Genomic DNA, 17,572 nt, shown 5'->3' with positions numbered 1-17,572 from the left:
AACTTCTCTCTTTCTCCAGGTATTTGGCTTTAATTCCCAGAGACGCCCCCCCCCCCCCCCCCCCCATTCCTTGCCTCTTCTGGCTGGGATAGTTGCCTCATCTTGAATGCTACTGTTTCATCTCTGCTCTGGGTTCACAGGAAAACGCCCAAGAGTGTGGTGGCACCGCGGACACCTCAGCCTCACTCCCCATGCTCCTGCTGCCTCTGTGTGCCTGGGTGCTACCACTCCAGCTGCTGCAGTGACACCAACCCAATCTGACCTGTTTTGACAAAATGATTCTTCCAGAAACATTCTAAGGAGTCAGCACCTGGCATGGGATCCACCTCACTACACCTGGGCCAGGTCACTGTTCATCTCAGTCTTGGGCTAATGGACACTGCCTCCTGAGATTGCTGGATGGAACCAGAAACTACTTCTCCAAGATCTTCCAGGGTGCCTAGTACCATCCACCCCGAGTCTCAGTGGGCATCCTCCCATCCTGCCTACCTCTGCTTCAGGAGTCCAACACAAGCTCAACTTAGACCAAGACAAAAGAATTTTTTTTTAATTTTTAAGGGTTTTATTTATTCATGAAAGACAGAGAGGCGAGAGACATGCAGAGACACAGGCAGAGGGAGAAGCAGGTCCCATGCAGAGAGCCTGATGTGGGACCCGATCCCGATCCTGGGTCTCCAGGATCAGGCCCTGGGCTGAAGGCGGTGGTAAGCCGCTGAGCCACCGGGGCTGCCCCAAGACAAAAGAATTTAATTCCATCTATTCTCTGCAAGTCCAGACCCAGCCAAGGGTCAGGTGTTTCTAATGAAACTGGTTGGTCTTCAATAGAATCCGAGAACTTAAAGGTACTAAGAGGGGCAGGATGAGGCCAACCACAAAAATGAGATGAAGAACACACCCCCACCTGACACAGAGCTTTCTCAAAATGAGTGCATGGTGGAGGGTAGTCAGTTTCCTAGCTGCTGCTCAAACAAGTTCTGTGTGTTTGAGACAGACGGACAGAAGGCAGGGAAGTAAAGAGAAATGGGAAAACCCCAAAACAGGAACAGGTATTAAATCCTTTTAGATTACTGTGGCGTGGCACGTCTGCAAACTATTGCTTTTAAAAATTTCCAAAACTCTCTTTACAAAATGCTAATGTATAGAAGCTTTTGCATTTAAGAAAAAGCCAATGGGGTAAAATATACAGCTGCTGCACTAGACGGTGACGTAAGAATGGGGGAGTTGGAGGAATAGTGGTAGCCAAGCAGAGAGGCCCAGGAAGACCAGCCTTTCACAATGGTGTGGTAAGGGGTCTCCCCGGGAGGTCCAGAGCCCATGGTGCTCTTTTTCTAGCCACTAATCTACAAAAGAGACCACCTGACTCTGTGCCTAAGGCTGGCTTTTCGGGGAACATGCCAACATACACAGCAAAGTGCACCAGAAGGGGAGCTCTCCCCAGGTGCACCCCTCCCCCCAAGGTCTCAAGGCTCTGGGGCTTTCTCCTCCCTCCCTACCTGAGAGAGAGCAGCCTCCACTATGAGAGCAATTAAAGGCAGAACCATGTAGAAATTCTGAGGTGGCCTCAGAGCTTTAAATTTAACCAACTTCCAATGAAGAGGTCCTAGCCAAGCCCCAAGGTAAGCATGGACAGTGTGCAGGGCCTCGGGTGACCCTTCTTCCCAGCTCTCCACAACTCAAAGTACCAGTTCACGCCGGCAAATGACCCCAATTCCCTGTAGAGTGGGCCAATTCTGAACAATGAATTCATTGCAGTATTTGTAAAATGCCCTATATTATTGATCATATGACTTTACTTTCAACATTTAGTCTCAAAACAAGCATGTGAGATAGGCATTAACAGCCCCATTTATAGGGCAGCCTGGGTGGCTCAGTGGTTTAGCACTGCCTTCAGCCCAGGGCATGATCCTGGGGCCCCGGGATAGAGTCCGTCGGGCTCCCTACATGGAGCCTGCTTCTCCCTCTGCCTGTGTCTCTGCCTCTCTCCGTGTCTCTCATGAATAAATAATAAAATCTTAAAAAAAAAATATCCGGTCTCCAACAGCATCTGACCTCTACTGCCAGCTCCCAGACACAGCCTGCTAGTGTTCCTCTCTAGGACAGCAATCCTGTCTTTTGAAAGGTCTGTCTTCCTTGCCCACCCAGGGAGAGCATTTTCAGGCAAATTCATCAACTACCTTGACCACGTAATCTAAAAACCAGGATTAGGAAGTGCTGGGGCAGCTCCCAGCCTTGTTTTGCTTCATCATCCCCATGCCTCTAAATGGCCAGGAGGAGACTGTCAAATTGGGAAATCACTTTTAGAACCAATGGAGGAAATGAACTTACTAACCTTGCTCTTCACCTGGGAAGATGGAATATTGTTGTCCGCTTCGGAGGTCCAAACTAGTCTTCCTTTCTTCTTTTAACCACTACAGTACAGCAGGTGGCAGCCTAGCTCAAGCTAAAGCGCCATCACCAATTTCAGATGAACAAAGTTAAAACCAAAGGCATACATGACAAGATTCTGTAGGCAGAATCTTAAATCTCTTTTCTTAAAAATGCTGCATATCTTTGGATGACCAACAACTCAAAGCAGCTGTCAGATCCTCCTTCCTCAGTACCAGGGACAAATTATCTACTAGATCCATCTAATAACTGCGTACACTTTAATGGGAGTGCTTTCAGGTAAAGCAGTTCCCCACTTCATAATGCTAAGTGAAAGTCTGATTCAGGGGGGCAAGAGAATGGACACATCTTAAAGTCAGAAAAGTAAATATAGGAGGGGGGAGGGTCACAGCAGGGAGGAATTCGAGCAAGAGTTTGGCAGCCAATCACTATGGAAATTTTGAGAAATGTTGATCTCAGGGAAAGATGCAAAGAATATAAGCCCACTTTCTTTTATTTTTTAAAGATTTTATTTATTCATGAGAGACACACAAAAAGAGGCAGAGACAGGCAGGCTCCCTGCGGGGAACCCAATATGGGACTTGATCCTGGGACCCCAGGATCACGACCTGACCTGGGCCAAAGGCTCAACCATTGAGTCACCCACGTGTCCCATATAAGCCCATTTTAAAAGGTGAGAAAAGGAGAAAAATTGGTGAGAAAAGCGAGAGTAGGGAAATAAAGGACCTCTTGCCTAGTCTCTGGCATATGGCAGAACCTGACCCTGACCCTACTTCTTGTTTTAAGTCCGCATAGCCAAGGCAGCAATGAGATGTGCTATCATGAGAGGCTTTCACATTTGTGCAGCTAGGTTCCCTGCTTCCTTAGTTTCCCTGATCCCTGCTCCAAGCCATCTCAAGTATAAGTTATGAAGTCAGATCGACATCTTTGTTTTTTACCAAGTCACATCGCTGAAGGCATAAAAACCTTGTACGTAAGGACACAAGGAGTGGTGGCCAATAGTCGATGACTAATGAGGGAAGGAAAACACCAAACACACTGTAACTGGAGCAAAATATTCTCTAGAGACAAAGATATTTCTAGGATAATTGTAAACAATACTGCCCAAGGGCTTCTTCAGGAACCCAGAGCACTAGCATTCTATGAAGTCAAGGTTCAAACTTGTCCTTCATTTCCTTTACAATACCCATGGACACCATGTGAGAAAAGGAAGGCATACAGTTTTTAAGGGGAAAACAAAAATTGGAAAAAAAATCAAATGGCTCTTTGTAAAGGCCTCAAAGGAGCAGAATGCGATCCAAGGTTCTATACCCAGATAATATATGGGGAAACCCTAAAGTTGTATCTACAATTAAAAATGACAATTTGGGAAGCCTGGGTGATGCAGTTGGTTAAGCATCCAACTCTTGGGTTTTAGCTCAGGTTGTGATCTGAGTCATGAGGTTGAGCCCTGCCTCCTGCTCCATGCTTAGCGGGAGACTGCTTGAGATTCTCACTCTCCCTCTCCTGCTCGTGCTCTTTCTAAAATAAATTAATCTTTAAAAAAAATAAGAAATGAGAATTCAAATACTGGAAATTCCCCTGCAAAAACAATTTACCTAAGGCAAAGGGGTTGGGATTCCTTAAATTACACAAAGGGTTAACAAACCCCAAACCTTTAAATCAACACACATTAGATTATTTATTCCAAACTCTCTTCTTTGTAAAGATTGCTGGCACAAAAGTCACACTTGGTTTTTCCAAGCTTCAGTCTCCTCATTTAGGAAATGAGTAATGCTGATCAGTTAACAGGGAGGTGGTTACAAGTATCTGAGACACCTTCACATAAAGTGTCCATTATGTTAGGTATTATACTTATAAACTTTAATCATAAATTAAGAACTGCCCCTTGGAGTCAGCTCTCCTCTCCATTCTAAACCTGGTTCCAGCTGTAATGAAAGCTTAAGAGAGGTTGAGGGGCTCCTGGGTGGTTTCAGTGGTTAAGCATCTGCCTTTGGCTCAGGTCATGATCCCAGGGTGCTGGGACTGAGCCCACATGGGGCTCCTTGCTCAGGGGTAGCTGCTTCTTCCTCTACACTCCCCCTGCTTATGCTCTCTCTGAAATAAATACATAAATAAAATCTTTTTTAAAAAAGAGAGAAAAGTTTGGGAAATGTGAGTTAGGCATAAATCCTTTGATTTGTGCATTTAGAATGGGGGGAGGAGTCTGAAAATTTCTTAAGCTTCAGTGTTTAAGCTGAGGCAATAAAAAAGCACACGACATAAGTTCATATTCCATTTGGTTCTTTTTATTAGAAGTTGAGAATACAGCGAATAAGGGAAATCCCATGGTGAATTGAACCATCACACAAGAGGCCTTTCTGGAACCCCAACCTTCTATGATCCCCAAAAATGTGCTTTGTGGCTTCAGCATTTTATAAAGGGACAGGGGGGAAATACTGAAAAAGGCCACTATTTAATGGTGAAAGAACGAAGCTGTAGAGGTCCTAACCAGCCCAGGGCCAACAAAGAAAATTAAAAATCTGCACAGAGCAAGCCAGCCTCTGATGCTGAGAGTAAGGCATTCAGGCGCCAACCTGGTGAGAGTTCTCAGCGAGCACTGTGAAGACCAAGTGCACAGTGAGGCTGTTGGTAGTGAGTTGCACATAGACACACACATATAAATGGGCGCGCACACACACACACCCACCCACACACACACACACACACACGCACACGCACACACACCCTAAAGAGGGAGATTTTTACTGGACTACATATCATTGATGTTAATTTCATTTTTCCTAACAGTTTGTGCTATGTTGAACCAGATTCAGCTCCTCCTTTGGGGTGTGGGGTGACTGGGCCCAGAAACTACTACTTCTGTTGTTGTTGTTACAGGGCTGCATCTTATACCCTGTATCCCAAAATGCATGACCGAAGAGTAAGTCTGGCTTCTGATATGTGCTGTTGCTTCCATGAGACTGTCTTTCCTTCCAGATGGCCACTGACCAAAGAGAGTAATACTGTTCTTTATTCTGTCAGGCACTCCATCAGTTCACAAAAGTCTTTTGCTGGGTCCCCTAGCCTCCAGGCAGTGACTTTATCCAGAACCAAAAAACTCTTTAAGTTCTTCCCAAGTTCTACAATGGATTCTTTCTCCCAGCAAAAGCTGGGAGATTGGAAGGGAAGAGAAAGGAAATTAATGACCAAGAAAACACTACTGGACAGGAGACCCTATCCATACACCAAACACCTATTTGAGGATGCCAGCCCCCAGGCACAGGGCTTCAGTGTTTAGCTCTAAAACCCACAATCCCCAGATGTAACTCAATCACCTGAAGTCTTGGATGACAGCAAGTAACCTTAGACTCAAGTGCTATTTTGGTGGTTTGCCTATGAGCCAAGATTAGAATTCTATGGTACCTCTGGGGTATGAGTAACCTTTTTCCTACTTTCAGCAGCTCTTTAAAGATATAGCTTAAGGACTGTATGAGGCTCCCTGAAAGATCCAACTTTCTTTTAAAACTTCCCACCATGCTATCCTCAAAAACTGGGGTTCAGGGAATACTGATAACTCCATGGTGGGACTAGACCTTGCTTTACAAGAGTTCTACTGGCTTTTTTGTTTAAAGACAGCCGATATGTGTGTCACAACTAGGCTTACTAAGACAGTAGTGTCAGAGGTGCAATTCACCTTTCCTGATCCAAAGGAAGCATCCTTCCAACCTATGTAAATGAGCTCAGGAGGCACCTGGACAAGGGGAATCTCTTTTGTGGCTGGCTCCATGCCAGGAACTATGATGTCAGGTCCATTTGTATTCCCAGGAGGAGAAAGGGTAGTTAGGGCAGTGACTGTAACAGAAGGAAATTTTGGGGACGTTCCAGAGCTCCACAGCAAAGATCTGGAAAACTGTCACATTTCTGCAGATAAAAGTCACCACAAAACTGAATAGGAAGCCAGTAAGTAATTAGATCAGCCTCTATGCTAACATTTCCAGAGCTCCTCCCACTGTCTCCATTACCCCTTTGCTGGCATAATTAACTTTCCCAAGTAAATGGCTCTACTCTTTAGAAGGAGTCACTCTCAGCACAGAAAACCAGTCTCTCAAATGATACCTTAACTAGAGCCTTTATCTAACACATCCTGTCAGCCATTCACATGCTGCTTCCACTGAGAAACACATACAGCTTCCCTCTACCTCGGGATTCCCAAAGGCTCTCAAACATGAGAGTGGTCAAGCAATCAATGGGCCGGGGCTGTACTTTCTGCCCCGCAGGGTCCAAGGTATGCCAGCCTTTAGAAGGCACCTTGGTGCACCAAGGCATTATACATTCTGGGGCCATCACCTGATCTTCCTACAGTCACTTTGTGCAAAATTGAAACAGTGTGTGGTACTTGCATGTTTCATTCTATACAAAAATTCCCCTCCCTCCCCTACCCCTATGTTTTAAACATTTATATAAATTCTTATTTAAACAGCAAGTTAGAAATCTTATTTACATTAATTTCTTTGTTCTTTCAAAAGAGCATCTAAAATCACATTCCCACCCTTTAATAGGATATAAATGTTCACCTAAATTGGTTTGTATTACTGATTAAGGAGAGAGAAAGGGAGAAGAACAAACCACCAGCTAAACTGTGTTCCCAATCTTCTACAAAATAATGTGACACGGATCAGAAGCCAGTTTGCCCAGGTCGTGCAAAACCCTCAATCAGGAAATCCCAATTACAAGTCAGGGTTTGGGTCATTTCTCCTTGTCTCCAAACTGACGCACTTCATCCTTTGAGGTATGGTTTATTTTTGTTTTTCTCTTCTCAGGCGTGTACCAGGTGGAGCCCCGGGGGCATCACAAAGCCCATGAGGCTGTCAAAGTTTCGGGGCTCTTCTGGCACTGGCCTCAATGGCCGGAAAGGGAGGCCTGCAGATGCTACAGGCTCTGTTCAGGGTCCCTGGCTCACGGAAGGTGTCAGAGTGTGTCCTCTTCGCTGCAGCCTCCACCAATCATGAAACGGAACTCCTGGAGGTTCGAGACGCCGTGGAAGTGAACGAACGCGCCCGCCACCACAAAGATGTGAAATAGCTGATGAGAGTGAAACTAGAGGCAAGGGGGAGGGGGGAGAAATCCATTCATTATTAAAGTCTGCTAAAGAGTCTTCACGCCATTTGTGCTGAGCAAGGCAGGGAATTTAGGTGACAAGAGCTCAAATTCAAGGTGTCCACAGATCTTGGAATATCCACTGGGCATATCACATTCTGCTGAAGGCCAGCTGTCCCCAAGAAAGTCAAGGTGCTGCCGCTAAATTCTAACCATGAAGACGTATACACATAACACAGGAGTATCTGGTGAACTCAGGGGCAAATGGCATAAACACACTCTTGCCAACAGACTACAAAGGCCCAAGGATCCCTCTGTGCCTACCTCTGGGCTAGTCAGACGGGGAGGTTTTCCTCTCTGCTGAAGGAGGTTTTTATCATGGCCTAAGTAAAACACAAAGCTATGGCCAATTTAAATGTGCTCTCTCTCTCAGAAAAACTAAAGGGGGGATCCCTGGGTGGCACAGCGGTTTGGCGCCTGCCTTTGGCCGAGGGCGTGATCCTGGAGACCCGGGATCGAATCCCACGTCGGGCTCCCGGTGCATGGAGCCTGCTTCTCCCTCTGCCTGTGTCTCTGTCCCTCTCTCTCTCTCTCTCTCTCTCTGTGTGTGTGTGTGTGTGACTATCATAAAAAAAAAAGAAAGAAAGAAAGAAAGAAAAAGAAAAAGAAAAAGAAAAAGAAAAAGAAAAAGAAAAAGAAAAAGAAAAAAAAGAAAAAAGAAGAAGAAATGTAAAAAAAAAAAAAGAAAAGAAAAGAAAAATTAAGGGATTTCCAGGATTAGGTAGATGATTAAAACATATGTCTCCTTAGCTCTAAGACTCCGAAATTACACAAATGACATCCTATATCAAAAGGCCAGCAAAGCTGGCCCTTTTCCTTCCTTCTCAAATCAGAAGCTTGTCTATAAGCACATGGTATTTTTTTCTGATTCAATCTGTTGAATGCTAGTTCATTTCTTAAAAGGGGTTTATTGATTGCTCAGTGAACCAAACATACTTCAAAAATTCTACTATTCTCTTATTGTCATCTCAAAATGAAAAAATACAGCTGCAAAACAGTGTTCATCAAGTAAAAAATATTGATTTTAGAGGTGCAACAAGAAGGAGCCACATCTCAGGAAATGCTTCCCTGGAAATCAAAGGGGATTCATTCTCCCAAAAAAGTAGGGGGAGAAATATTTCCACAATCAATGTCAATATGATGAGGAGACAATCTCCAAAAGACAAATTAACTAATTTGAACCTGAACAGATTGCCTAAATTAGCATTATCTTCATTTTATGGAGGGCTAAATTGAACTTCGAAGACTAGGTGATCAGTTTAGTCTACAATGATCAACAACAGGTAGAGGAACAGAATTCATAATCAAACAACTCCGCAATTCTGTACCTACTGAAAATCTTTCAGGACATCATCAATTACAAAATATCCCACCTATTGGTCCCTTACATTTCTTTTCTCCTTCTCTTTCGCTCTCTCTTAACCACAATCTAGTTAGCTCTCCCTCCTCTTGCAACCAACACATGTATACACACTCAATCTCTCATTACAAATCATTGGATTTTAGTATCAAAAAGGACTTTGGTAAACAATCTAGTCCATCACCCTCATTTTCTAAATGAGGAAACTAAAACAAACTAAATGCCTTGCCAGTTCAATGTAGTATAAACGAGCATAGACTCTGATATTAGACTAGCCTGATTCAAATTCCACTCCTACCAGTTATAATTTGTTCTAATGTTGGACAAGTTACTAATCCCCCCTAAGCTTCATTTCCTAATCCTTAAAATGAAGACATTAATATTTGTCGTATCACAGGACCAACGTATTAAATGAGGTAATCTGTGTAAAGTGCTCATACAGTACCATACCAGCCACCAAGTCAGTGCTCAGTAAATGTTAATCATCACTGTACTTATCGTCCTGAGAAACATAACTTAATGAAGGAGAGTTACAACTAAAATACAGGTCTCTCAATTTTTAGTCTAAACCTTTTTCCATTATTTTTCTTCCCGGTCTGCCAATACACACTAACAGATATATACGTGTACATACTAACAGATATATACGTGTGCATACTAACTGCCCCCGGTCCTACTTACCCAGATATCACATTTGCCAGGAAAGAAGCGCTCAGGGATGCGGGCAGCATAGAGGGCGGCGCCTGTGATGTAGAGGCTGGCCATTAGCATGAGCCAGCCGATCTGTCCTATGGTGGCTGCCTTCAGGAACCCCTCCGCGATGACATAGTGCAAGGTAGGAATGATTCCACTCAGACCAAGGCCCAAAAATACTCCTACAATCACAAGGATAAAATAAAGTAAAAATGCACAAGACAAATGAGGAAGAAGTCAATATTACAGCACAGTACTAGTGATTCTATAAGCTGAGTATTTCAAGTATGATGCTTGTTTGAAAGGGAAAGGAAGGTTCTTCAAACTCTGAGGATACTGCCACCCCAGATAGCACAGATATGTTCTAAATGATAGATCGATTTACAAATCCAAGGAGCCTCCCGCTGAGAGAAGCTTAACAAGTCAGCAGTCCTCAAAGGGTTTAGATATGTGTTGCTAAGTGTTTGAGGAATACACAGCTCTAGGAGTTTAGACTTTCCTAAATGCTTCCTCTTTATAGACACATATTGCAATACAAAGCAACTTCACACATTTTATCTCTCCTTTAAAGGAACAGACATTCCTGGGGTTGGAGTGGCATGGACTGGTGGGGATGGCAATGGAGGGGGCGTGCGGTTATGAATGCTCCCAGGCCCAAAAGTACCAATCCAGTACAGAAATCTATCAGAATCATTCCACCACAGCCCCACTGCCTTCAAAACTATCTACAGAAGTGTTTTTCAAACTTCTGGATATGACCTAGGTTATAAGATCAACTATGTGAATTTAGATTAGCATTTTTTTTTTTTTTAGTGAACTACAATAAAATAAAAAAAAAAATCACTGTTGCAAATGGAGTGTTAAGTTTTTAGAAGTTGAATAATATGACTGTGAATTTATGAGTATATACACAAATCTGTGTCAATCAAACCACCACAGGAACACCTCATATGCTACAGCCAGTTAACTGCTCCTACATTCTGACATAGGGAGTTAAAAATGACACTTAACTCTCAAAATACAAGACAAGGAGCCTGTTACTTGCTTTGGACATGACCTAATAAGGTGTTGGTATGCAACAATACATATACATGCACATACAAATAAATAATGGGCATCTGTAAGAGAAGAGGAAAATGGCAATGCCCCTCTCATAAAAGAAGGGAATGGAATCAAGCAGGACTAAATAAAAACCTTTTCCTACCTCTATTCCTCACTAAAGAAAAATCCTCATGATCCTGTTTCACTTGCTATTTTCCTCCACATGCTAAACAAAGGCTCTAGTGGTCTTGTCTACCATTCTAGAAGTCAAAAGCTCAGGAACTTGGTTCTTCTGATGTGTATCACAGTAGAACATTCAGCTGTACTCTTATCTCCTGGGCTGAAGCAGGCTTAGCACCACAGTTAAGTAGTACTGGAAGCCAACCCTGACCACTGCTTCTCTACTTATATAATCACTTAAAAACCTAAGTGGGTAGACTATTGCAGTCATTAACAAGAAGTTAAATTCTTACTTCTAACGTTCTAGGTAGCTGCAGATGAACCATGGCTTGGATTTTAATATGAGATTTTCTTTTAAAAAAGGTCAAAAGGAAAAATACTCCTTTTACTAATACTTGTTCATTCTCAATAGGCACCAAGTTTGATACTGAGGACAGAACACTGAAAGACATGGCCCTGGCTATAAGGATTCCTCGGTCCACTGAAAGAAACAAAAACATATCTCTGTGAACTCCCCACTCCTAGAGGAAGGTTCAACTTGAGGCTTTTGGCTTTCCATATGATCTCCAGAGAAACAAGCATGATCCTAAATATAAAAAGCCTCCTTATCCCTACATTAGAAGAGATATACGGTGCTCACTTTAATAGAATACAATTGTGAAGTCTTATTTACCTAAGCAGTACACATTTTCAAATAAAAATACAAAACAAAGAATGACAACAACAAAAGAATCAATCACTAAAAAGTACACTCCAAGCTGAGAAAGAGTAATCCTTTTTTTTTTTTTTTTTTTTTTTTTACAAAGGTTACAGAACCACTGCCTTATGGGCATAAACTCTAGTGAATTACATTGGCCAATAAAGCTCACCATGCCCCTCAACTCTAAGCACTTTAAGACAACTAATGAACACTACTACATTAAAGCCCCTGAAGAACAGGAACTATGACTTATTTATCTTTGCATCACAAGTACATAGCACAGGACTTGGCATGTAGACCTTTAATAAGTGACTGGTAAATAAATGGAATGTCCAATGTAAAACCTTCATATCTCTTACCTGCTCTTACTCCTCGATACTGAGGGGTAGCAAACATGTCCCACTGAGAAACTATAATGGCTGCAATGCCCAGCACACAGATGACAATTAAGTAGATGAAGCAAGGTTGTGGATTACAGTAGAAAGAATAATAAAGCCATGGAACAAAACTTCCCATTATCAGAAGAGCAATACCAGAGTAATCCAATCTAAAATAAGAAAAGAAAAATTCATGTGATGTTAAAAAGTATGGCCCACTACAGGTTCCAATTGATCCCCTATGACATGAGCTAGCACTAACAGACAAGAGGCAAACAGGGATGCCTGCTTTAATTTAAAAAATGTTTTTAAGTTCCCATCAGATAGTATCAGGAATTCTGACAACTGTGCTGGATGTTTTTCCCCAACTCTAATATTTGATTACAATGTAGACTTTCTGATACTTACTTAGAGAAGAGCCGGGAGACCCCTTCTGAGTGGCAGTAGACTGTGTGGAAGAGCCATGAAAAAGAAAGGCAGAGAATGGCCCCCAAGAAGAATAATCCAAAGACCACCTTCTCCTGCAGAGGGGCCACAAAGGAGATGTTTGGGCGAAACATATAAAAGATCCCCAGGCACAGGAAGAATACACAACCTATGAAAGGAGGACAGGGAGAGAAAAAATGATCCTTGTCAACAACAGTGTTGTGTGTTGATGACATCCTCAGTCCTTCACAATCATGAATGACACCTGAATCAAAAACTCCATGAGAAAGATTTTCCAAATAACTAAAGCTTATCCAAAATTTTGGTCCACTTCAAACACTGCTGGTACCATATACTCCTGGGCTTCATAAACTGAGTGTACAGAAAATAATAATTTATTTATCTAAGAACATAATCCAAAAACCAGACAATGCTGCTAAATTAGTCTACTTCTACCTCTAGATCTAGTATAAAATTTCATTTAGAAAGTTTTTGGCATATATGTTGGAGCCCAGTTTTCACAGATCCATTTTGTGTTTGCTTTTGCAATGAATTCTAATACCTCCAAACTCTGTCAAGAAATACACCTTTCCTCTACCAACAGCTGTCAGGGAACATTATGCTTCTCTGGTCCTCACCAGTTGGTCCAATAGATTCAAGAGTTAAGGACAATAAAATGCCTGCTCATGCTATTTCATGACCAGTTTTTAAACTGCCTTTCTTCACAGTAAGATACACGTTCTTACTGCTGAGGGAAAGGGTCACTTAACACAAGGACAGAAATTAAGAAGTTAAACATGTGGTAAGTGACTGTTCTATTTAATAAAACTTTTACCTTTGAGTTAGACACTAGCAATGAACTGGATTTGACACTCGATTCTGCTCTCACTATACTAGCAGGTAGAAATTTGGGGACATAACAGAAATCAAATGTGTGATATGAAATGTAAGTCAAATGGGGTAAGCCACAAAAAATTTTTCACAAGGCTGTGCAACCATCTCTATTATTTAATTTCAGAATATCTTCATCACACCAAAAAGAAGCCCATACCTATTACGTTCATCTCCCACTCCCTACTACTTCCCAGCCCTAGACAACCAATAATCTACTTTCTGTCTCTATGGATCTTCACATTCTGGGCATTTCATGTATATGGATTATACAGTATGTGGCCTTTTGTGTCTGGCATGTTTCAAGGCTCACCCACACTGTAGCACATATTAGTACTTCATCTCTTTTTTATAATATTTCATTTGCAGGGATATACAACATTTTATTCACCCATTCACCAGCTAAAAGATGTTTCCGTTGTTTCTACTTTTTAACTATCATAGATAATGTTGCAGAAAACATTTATATAAAAAAAAAAGAAAAGAAAACATTTATATACATGTTTTTGTATGAACATGTTTTCAATTCTCTTGAGTACATAATTAAGGAGCAGAACTACTGATAACTCTGTTTAACTTTTTGAGGAACTGTCAAACTACTTTCCATAAAGGCTGTATGTACCATTTTCATTCCTAATAGAAAAGTATCAAAGTTGTAATTTTTCTGTATCCTTGCCAAAACTTGTTACTTTCCATTTTCTTGATTATAGCCATTCTAGTGTGTGAAGTGGTATCTCATTACAATTTTCAAAGTATTTGGTTTGCATTTTCCAAAATGACTAATGATGTTGAGCAGCCCACTTTTTGTTCTTTTTTTTTTTTTTTTTTTTTAATTGAAATAGAGTTGACACTTGAGCATCTTTTCATGTGTATACTGGCCATTTGTAGATCTTTGGAGAAATGTCTAGTTGTATGCTTTACCCATTTTTTAAACTGGGTTGTCCTTTTATTGTTTAGTTGTAGAAGTTATTTACTAGATCCTCATCAGATATATGATTTGCAAGCATTTTCTCCCATTCTGTGGGTTACCTTTCCACTTTCTTGATAATGTCCTTTGACATATAAAATTTTTAATTTCGAGAAAGTCCAAAATATTTTTTCTTTGGTTGTTTGTACTAAATTTAGGTGTTAATTGTAAGAAATTGTCACCTAATCCAAGGTCACAAAGATTTACATCTATGTTTGCACCTAGTGGTTTTATAGTTTTAGTCCTTATGTTTAAGTCTTTGATCCATTTTGAGTTAATTGTATAATGGAATGAGGCAAGGTCCAACTTGACCCTTTTACATGTAATTACTCAGTTTCCCCAATACTGTTTGCTGAAATGACTATTCTTCCCCCACTGTAATCTTTAATATGCAATTATGATGGAAAAAAATATTAGATTACATTCTACTTCAAGCAAAACTGAAATTTAATTGTGAATATTCCAAGTGATGATTTTGAAAAATCAGCTTATTTGTATTAAATAAAGCATCCTCCTCACAGTGTTCATTAAAACATTATACCACATTTTGTATAGCACCTTTCCCTTGGCCTGGTTCAAAGACACTATCTGAAAATCTAGGAGAGAAAATTATGACTTAGCTATAATAAAATCAGAATGCAAACTAGAATAACCACAGAATAAACCAGTAAGAAACTGCATCATTAGAAATTCAGAAAACAAAATGGCCGATCCCAAATACATTTTTTGTTTTATCCTTTTCCTCAAATACATAGAAAAGAAATTAAAGTGAATCACTAATGCATTACACCACTGATATTACATACCTAAAAGATGTGTCCAGATGTTGCCTGTCTCTGTATGTATTCTGAAAATGCTCTTAAAACAGGCCCGGAAAGAAGGCATTGGGGGCCTATGTCCATGTAAAAGGAAATCATTATCCTTGAGCCAGTCTGGTAGTACATCATGAGGGATTACTCGCCATCGACCTTCCCATACCTGGAAGAAGAGTATCAAAAAATCTTTGTGGTTTTGTCAATGTGGCAACACTGGCTGCCCTAAAAGCATAGTTTCAAGACTCATTTCAGTCTGGCTAAAGGTAGGGTCCACCTGTACAAACTCCCCTTCCTTTATCACCCACAACAGACTTTACTCTGAAATGTCCCTGTGAGATTAAATATGACTGTTTTTATACTTAATATTTCTGATGGTGGAAGAAGAACTACAGTTGACCCTTGAATGCTTGAACTATGTGTGTTGACTTATATGCAGATTTTTTACAGTATCATCCTATAAATTAATTTTCTCTTCCTTATGATGTTACTTTTTTTCCTCTAGCTTATTTTAAATGTAAATATAGTTTATAATACATATAACGTACAAAATATGTGTTGAATTTTTATGCTAACAGTAAGGCTCCCAGATGATAGGTTAGTAGTTAAGTTTTGGAGGAGTCAAAAGTTATACATGGATTTTCAACTGCAAAGTAGTCAGTACCTTTAACCACTGCGTCATTCAGGGCCAACCTGTATATAGAAATCACTTTTGTGCTTTCTGCTAAATTCTCTCCCTCTCCCTTCTTTTCCCACCACAACAAACATGCTGAAGTAAAAAAAAAAAAAAAAAAAAAAAAAAAAACGTACACAGGAGTCACAATCTTGGATCTCTACCATTAACCAGTTGAAGGGACTTTCATCAGAAAATCACCAAGTCTGTTTCCTCATTTATAAAATGAGGGTAATGGTACTTTGATTACTGCATAAGAATCAAATGAAATGACCCAGAGTACTTCATAAATGAATTAGCGAGCCCCAGCATCCACCCCACAGATGGTAGGTAACCCTGACCCTCTCCAAAGGCTATTATCTATCTAAGAGTTAGTGACTAATCCACCCTTTTCATTCTGGAGAGATGGCAAAGAGACTCAATGTTAAGGGCCTTCAAAAGTCCCATCCCCACCACCCCACCCCCTTCTCCTTTTTCTTCATTGTCCCTCCCTCACAGACCCTAACAGAAAAGGGATCAGGAATTTGGTACCCGTCCTTAAAAACCTGTCAACCTGTGCACTCTGCTTCTTTTAATGTATTTCATCCCAGAGAGCTCAGATCACAAGGATCACTTAATTCTAATCTAACTTGTTTCTACTAATCAGAAAGGTATAAGGAAAAAAGCCAGGTACATGATCTACCTATAGGCTTCAGGTTCAGACAATGACCCCACTCCTACTCCCTAGGTTCTTGTAACAAACAACATGGGCAGGCAACACAAACTCAGCTCTCTTTCTACTATGCAAAGTGACTGCCAGCTACTGAGCCCATTCTTTTTGCTTCATGTCTTCCTGTTCTCTGCTCTCCTTAATCCTTCTTATTGAAATAGACTTGTAAAAGAACTGATCCTCTGTGTAACTCCAAAGGAAACGAGAACTAACAATTTAAGAGAAGTGGCCCTCTTAACACTACTAAAACTCTCTCTCTAGCCTCCCCACTTCTTTTCTCACCTTCTAAACTCAAAACCTGAGGCCTATAGTTACTAGTGATAATCTGGCCATTCCATGCTTGTGTGTAACATACAATAAAATACAATAGTGCCAACAAAAGACTAATCTAAATTTTTAATGTCTACTGGTAATAGTATTACCACTTGTTGGTCTTTTTTTTTTTTTTTTTGAAGATTTTATTTATTCATGAGAGAGAGAGAGAGAGAGGCAGAGACACAGGCAGAGGGAGAAGCAGGCTCTTTGCAGGAGCCTGATACGGGCTTCAATCCCAGATCACGACCTGAGCCGAAGGCAGCCGCCCAACCACTAAGCCACCCAGGCATCCCTAGGATTACCACTTGGAAAAGTAATTGAGATCTACCAAAGGACTTTCTGGAAAGAATGATAATACTCCAAGATACTGAATTTCTTTTATCTAATCTGAACTTGGAAAAAAAAAATGCGATTGTTAACATTAACTTTACAAGATGCTATTCTGTTTTACTTTGGGAGAACTGTATTTTTAAGAGAGAGAAGAAAAGAGAAATTAATCCCTTCATCCTCAAGGCAGTTCACAATATGCAAATAGCTCTGCTGTGACCATATGAAAAGTGTTACCCCACACGGCCAAGATGCTCCCTTTTAGCAGTCAGAAAAAATATGTTGAGTTTTTTACTAGTTATATTTGCATATAACGTCAGTGATTTTTCTCCATTTTTTAAAAGATTTTATTTACTTATTCATGAGACACACAGAGAGAAGCAGAGACACAGACAAAGAGAGAAGCAGACTCCATGCAGGGAGCCCAATGTGGGACTCATCCCAGGACTCGAGGGTCATGCCCTGAGCCAAAGGCAGATGCTTAACTGCTTAACTGCTGAGCCACCCAGGCATCTCTCTCCATTGTTTCTCAACAACCAATCTAGTGGTTTAAACTGAGCCAAGGAGCTATTCTTCC

At 41.0% G+C, this 17,572-nt stretch overlaps 2 protein-coding genes across 11 annotated transcripts in view; one reads left to right on the top strand and one right to left on the bottom strand.

Annotated features, from left to right (window-relative positions):
• Positions 1–4,565, top strand: part of CACNA2D4 (calcium voltage-gated channel auxiliary subunit alpha2delta 4) — a 120,655-nt gene extending 116,090 nt beyond the window's left edge. The window contains exon 38 of the mRNA XM_077871799.1: positions 141–4,565. Within this exon, the coding sequence (XP_077727925.1) occupies positions 141–245 (105 nt within the window). The 3' untranslated portion in view covers positions 246–4,565. The remainder of the gene's footprint in view (positions 1–140) is intronic.
• Positions 4,566–4,651: 86 nt separating this feature from the next.
• ADIPOR2 (adiponectin receptor 2) overlaps positions 4,652–17,572 on the bottom strand; it is a 146,160-nt gene continuing 133,239 nt past the window's right edge. For 4 of the 10 annotated variants that reach the window (XM_077871638.1, XM_077871633.1, XM_077871635.1 and 1 more), the window contains 5 exons: positions 14,966–15,137; positions 12,284–12,470; positions 11,858–12,045; positions 9,566–9,759; positions 7,497–8,085 (listed from right to left, as the gene is read on the bottom strand). In XM_077871638.1, the coding sequence (XP_077727764.1) occupies positions 7,903–8,085; positions 9,566–9,759; positions 11,858–12,045; positions 12,284–12,470; positions 14,966–15,137 (924 nt within the window). In that variant the 3' untranslated portion in view covers positions 7,497–7,902. Of the gene's footprint in view, positions 7,465–7,493; positions 8,086–9,565; positions 9,760–11,857; positions 12,046–12,283; positions 12,471–14,965; positions 15,138–17,572 lie in introns of those variants that run through there. The other 6 variants (XM_077871639.1, XM_077871637.1, XM_077871631.1 and 3 more) reach the window with 3 other exon arrangements.

The sequence above is a fragment of the Canis aureus genome, chromosome 25 (genome assembly GCF_053574225.1).
Source record: "Canis aureus isolate CA01 chromosome 25, VMU_Caureus_v.1.0, whole genome shotgun sequence".
In the NCBI taxonomy this organism is placed as follows: domain Eukaryota; kingdom Metazoa; phylum Chordata; class Mammalia; order Carnivora; family Canidae; genus Canis; species Canis aureus.
The sequence above is the reverse complement of the archived record's forward strand: the minus strand, read 5'-3'. Positions and strand labels throughout refer to the sequence as shown.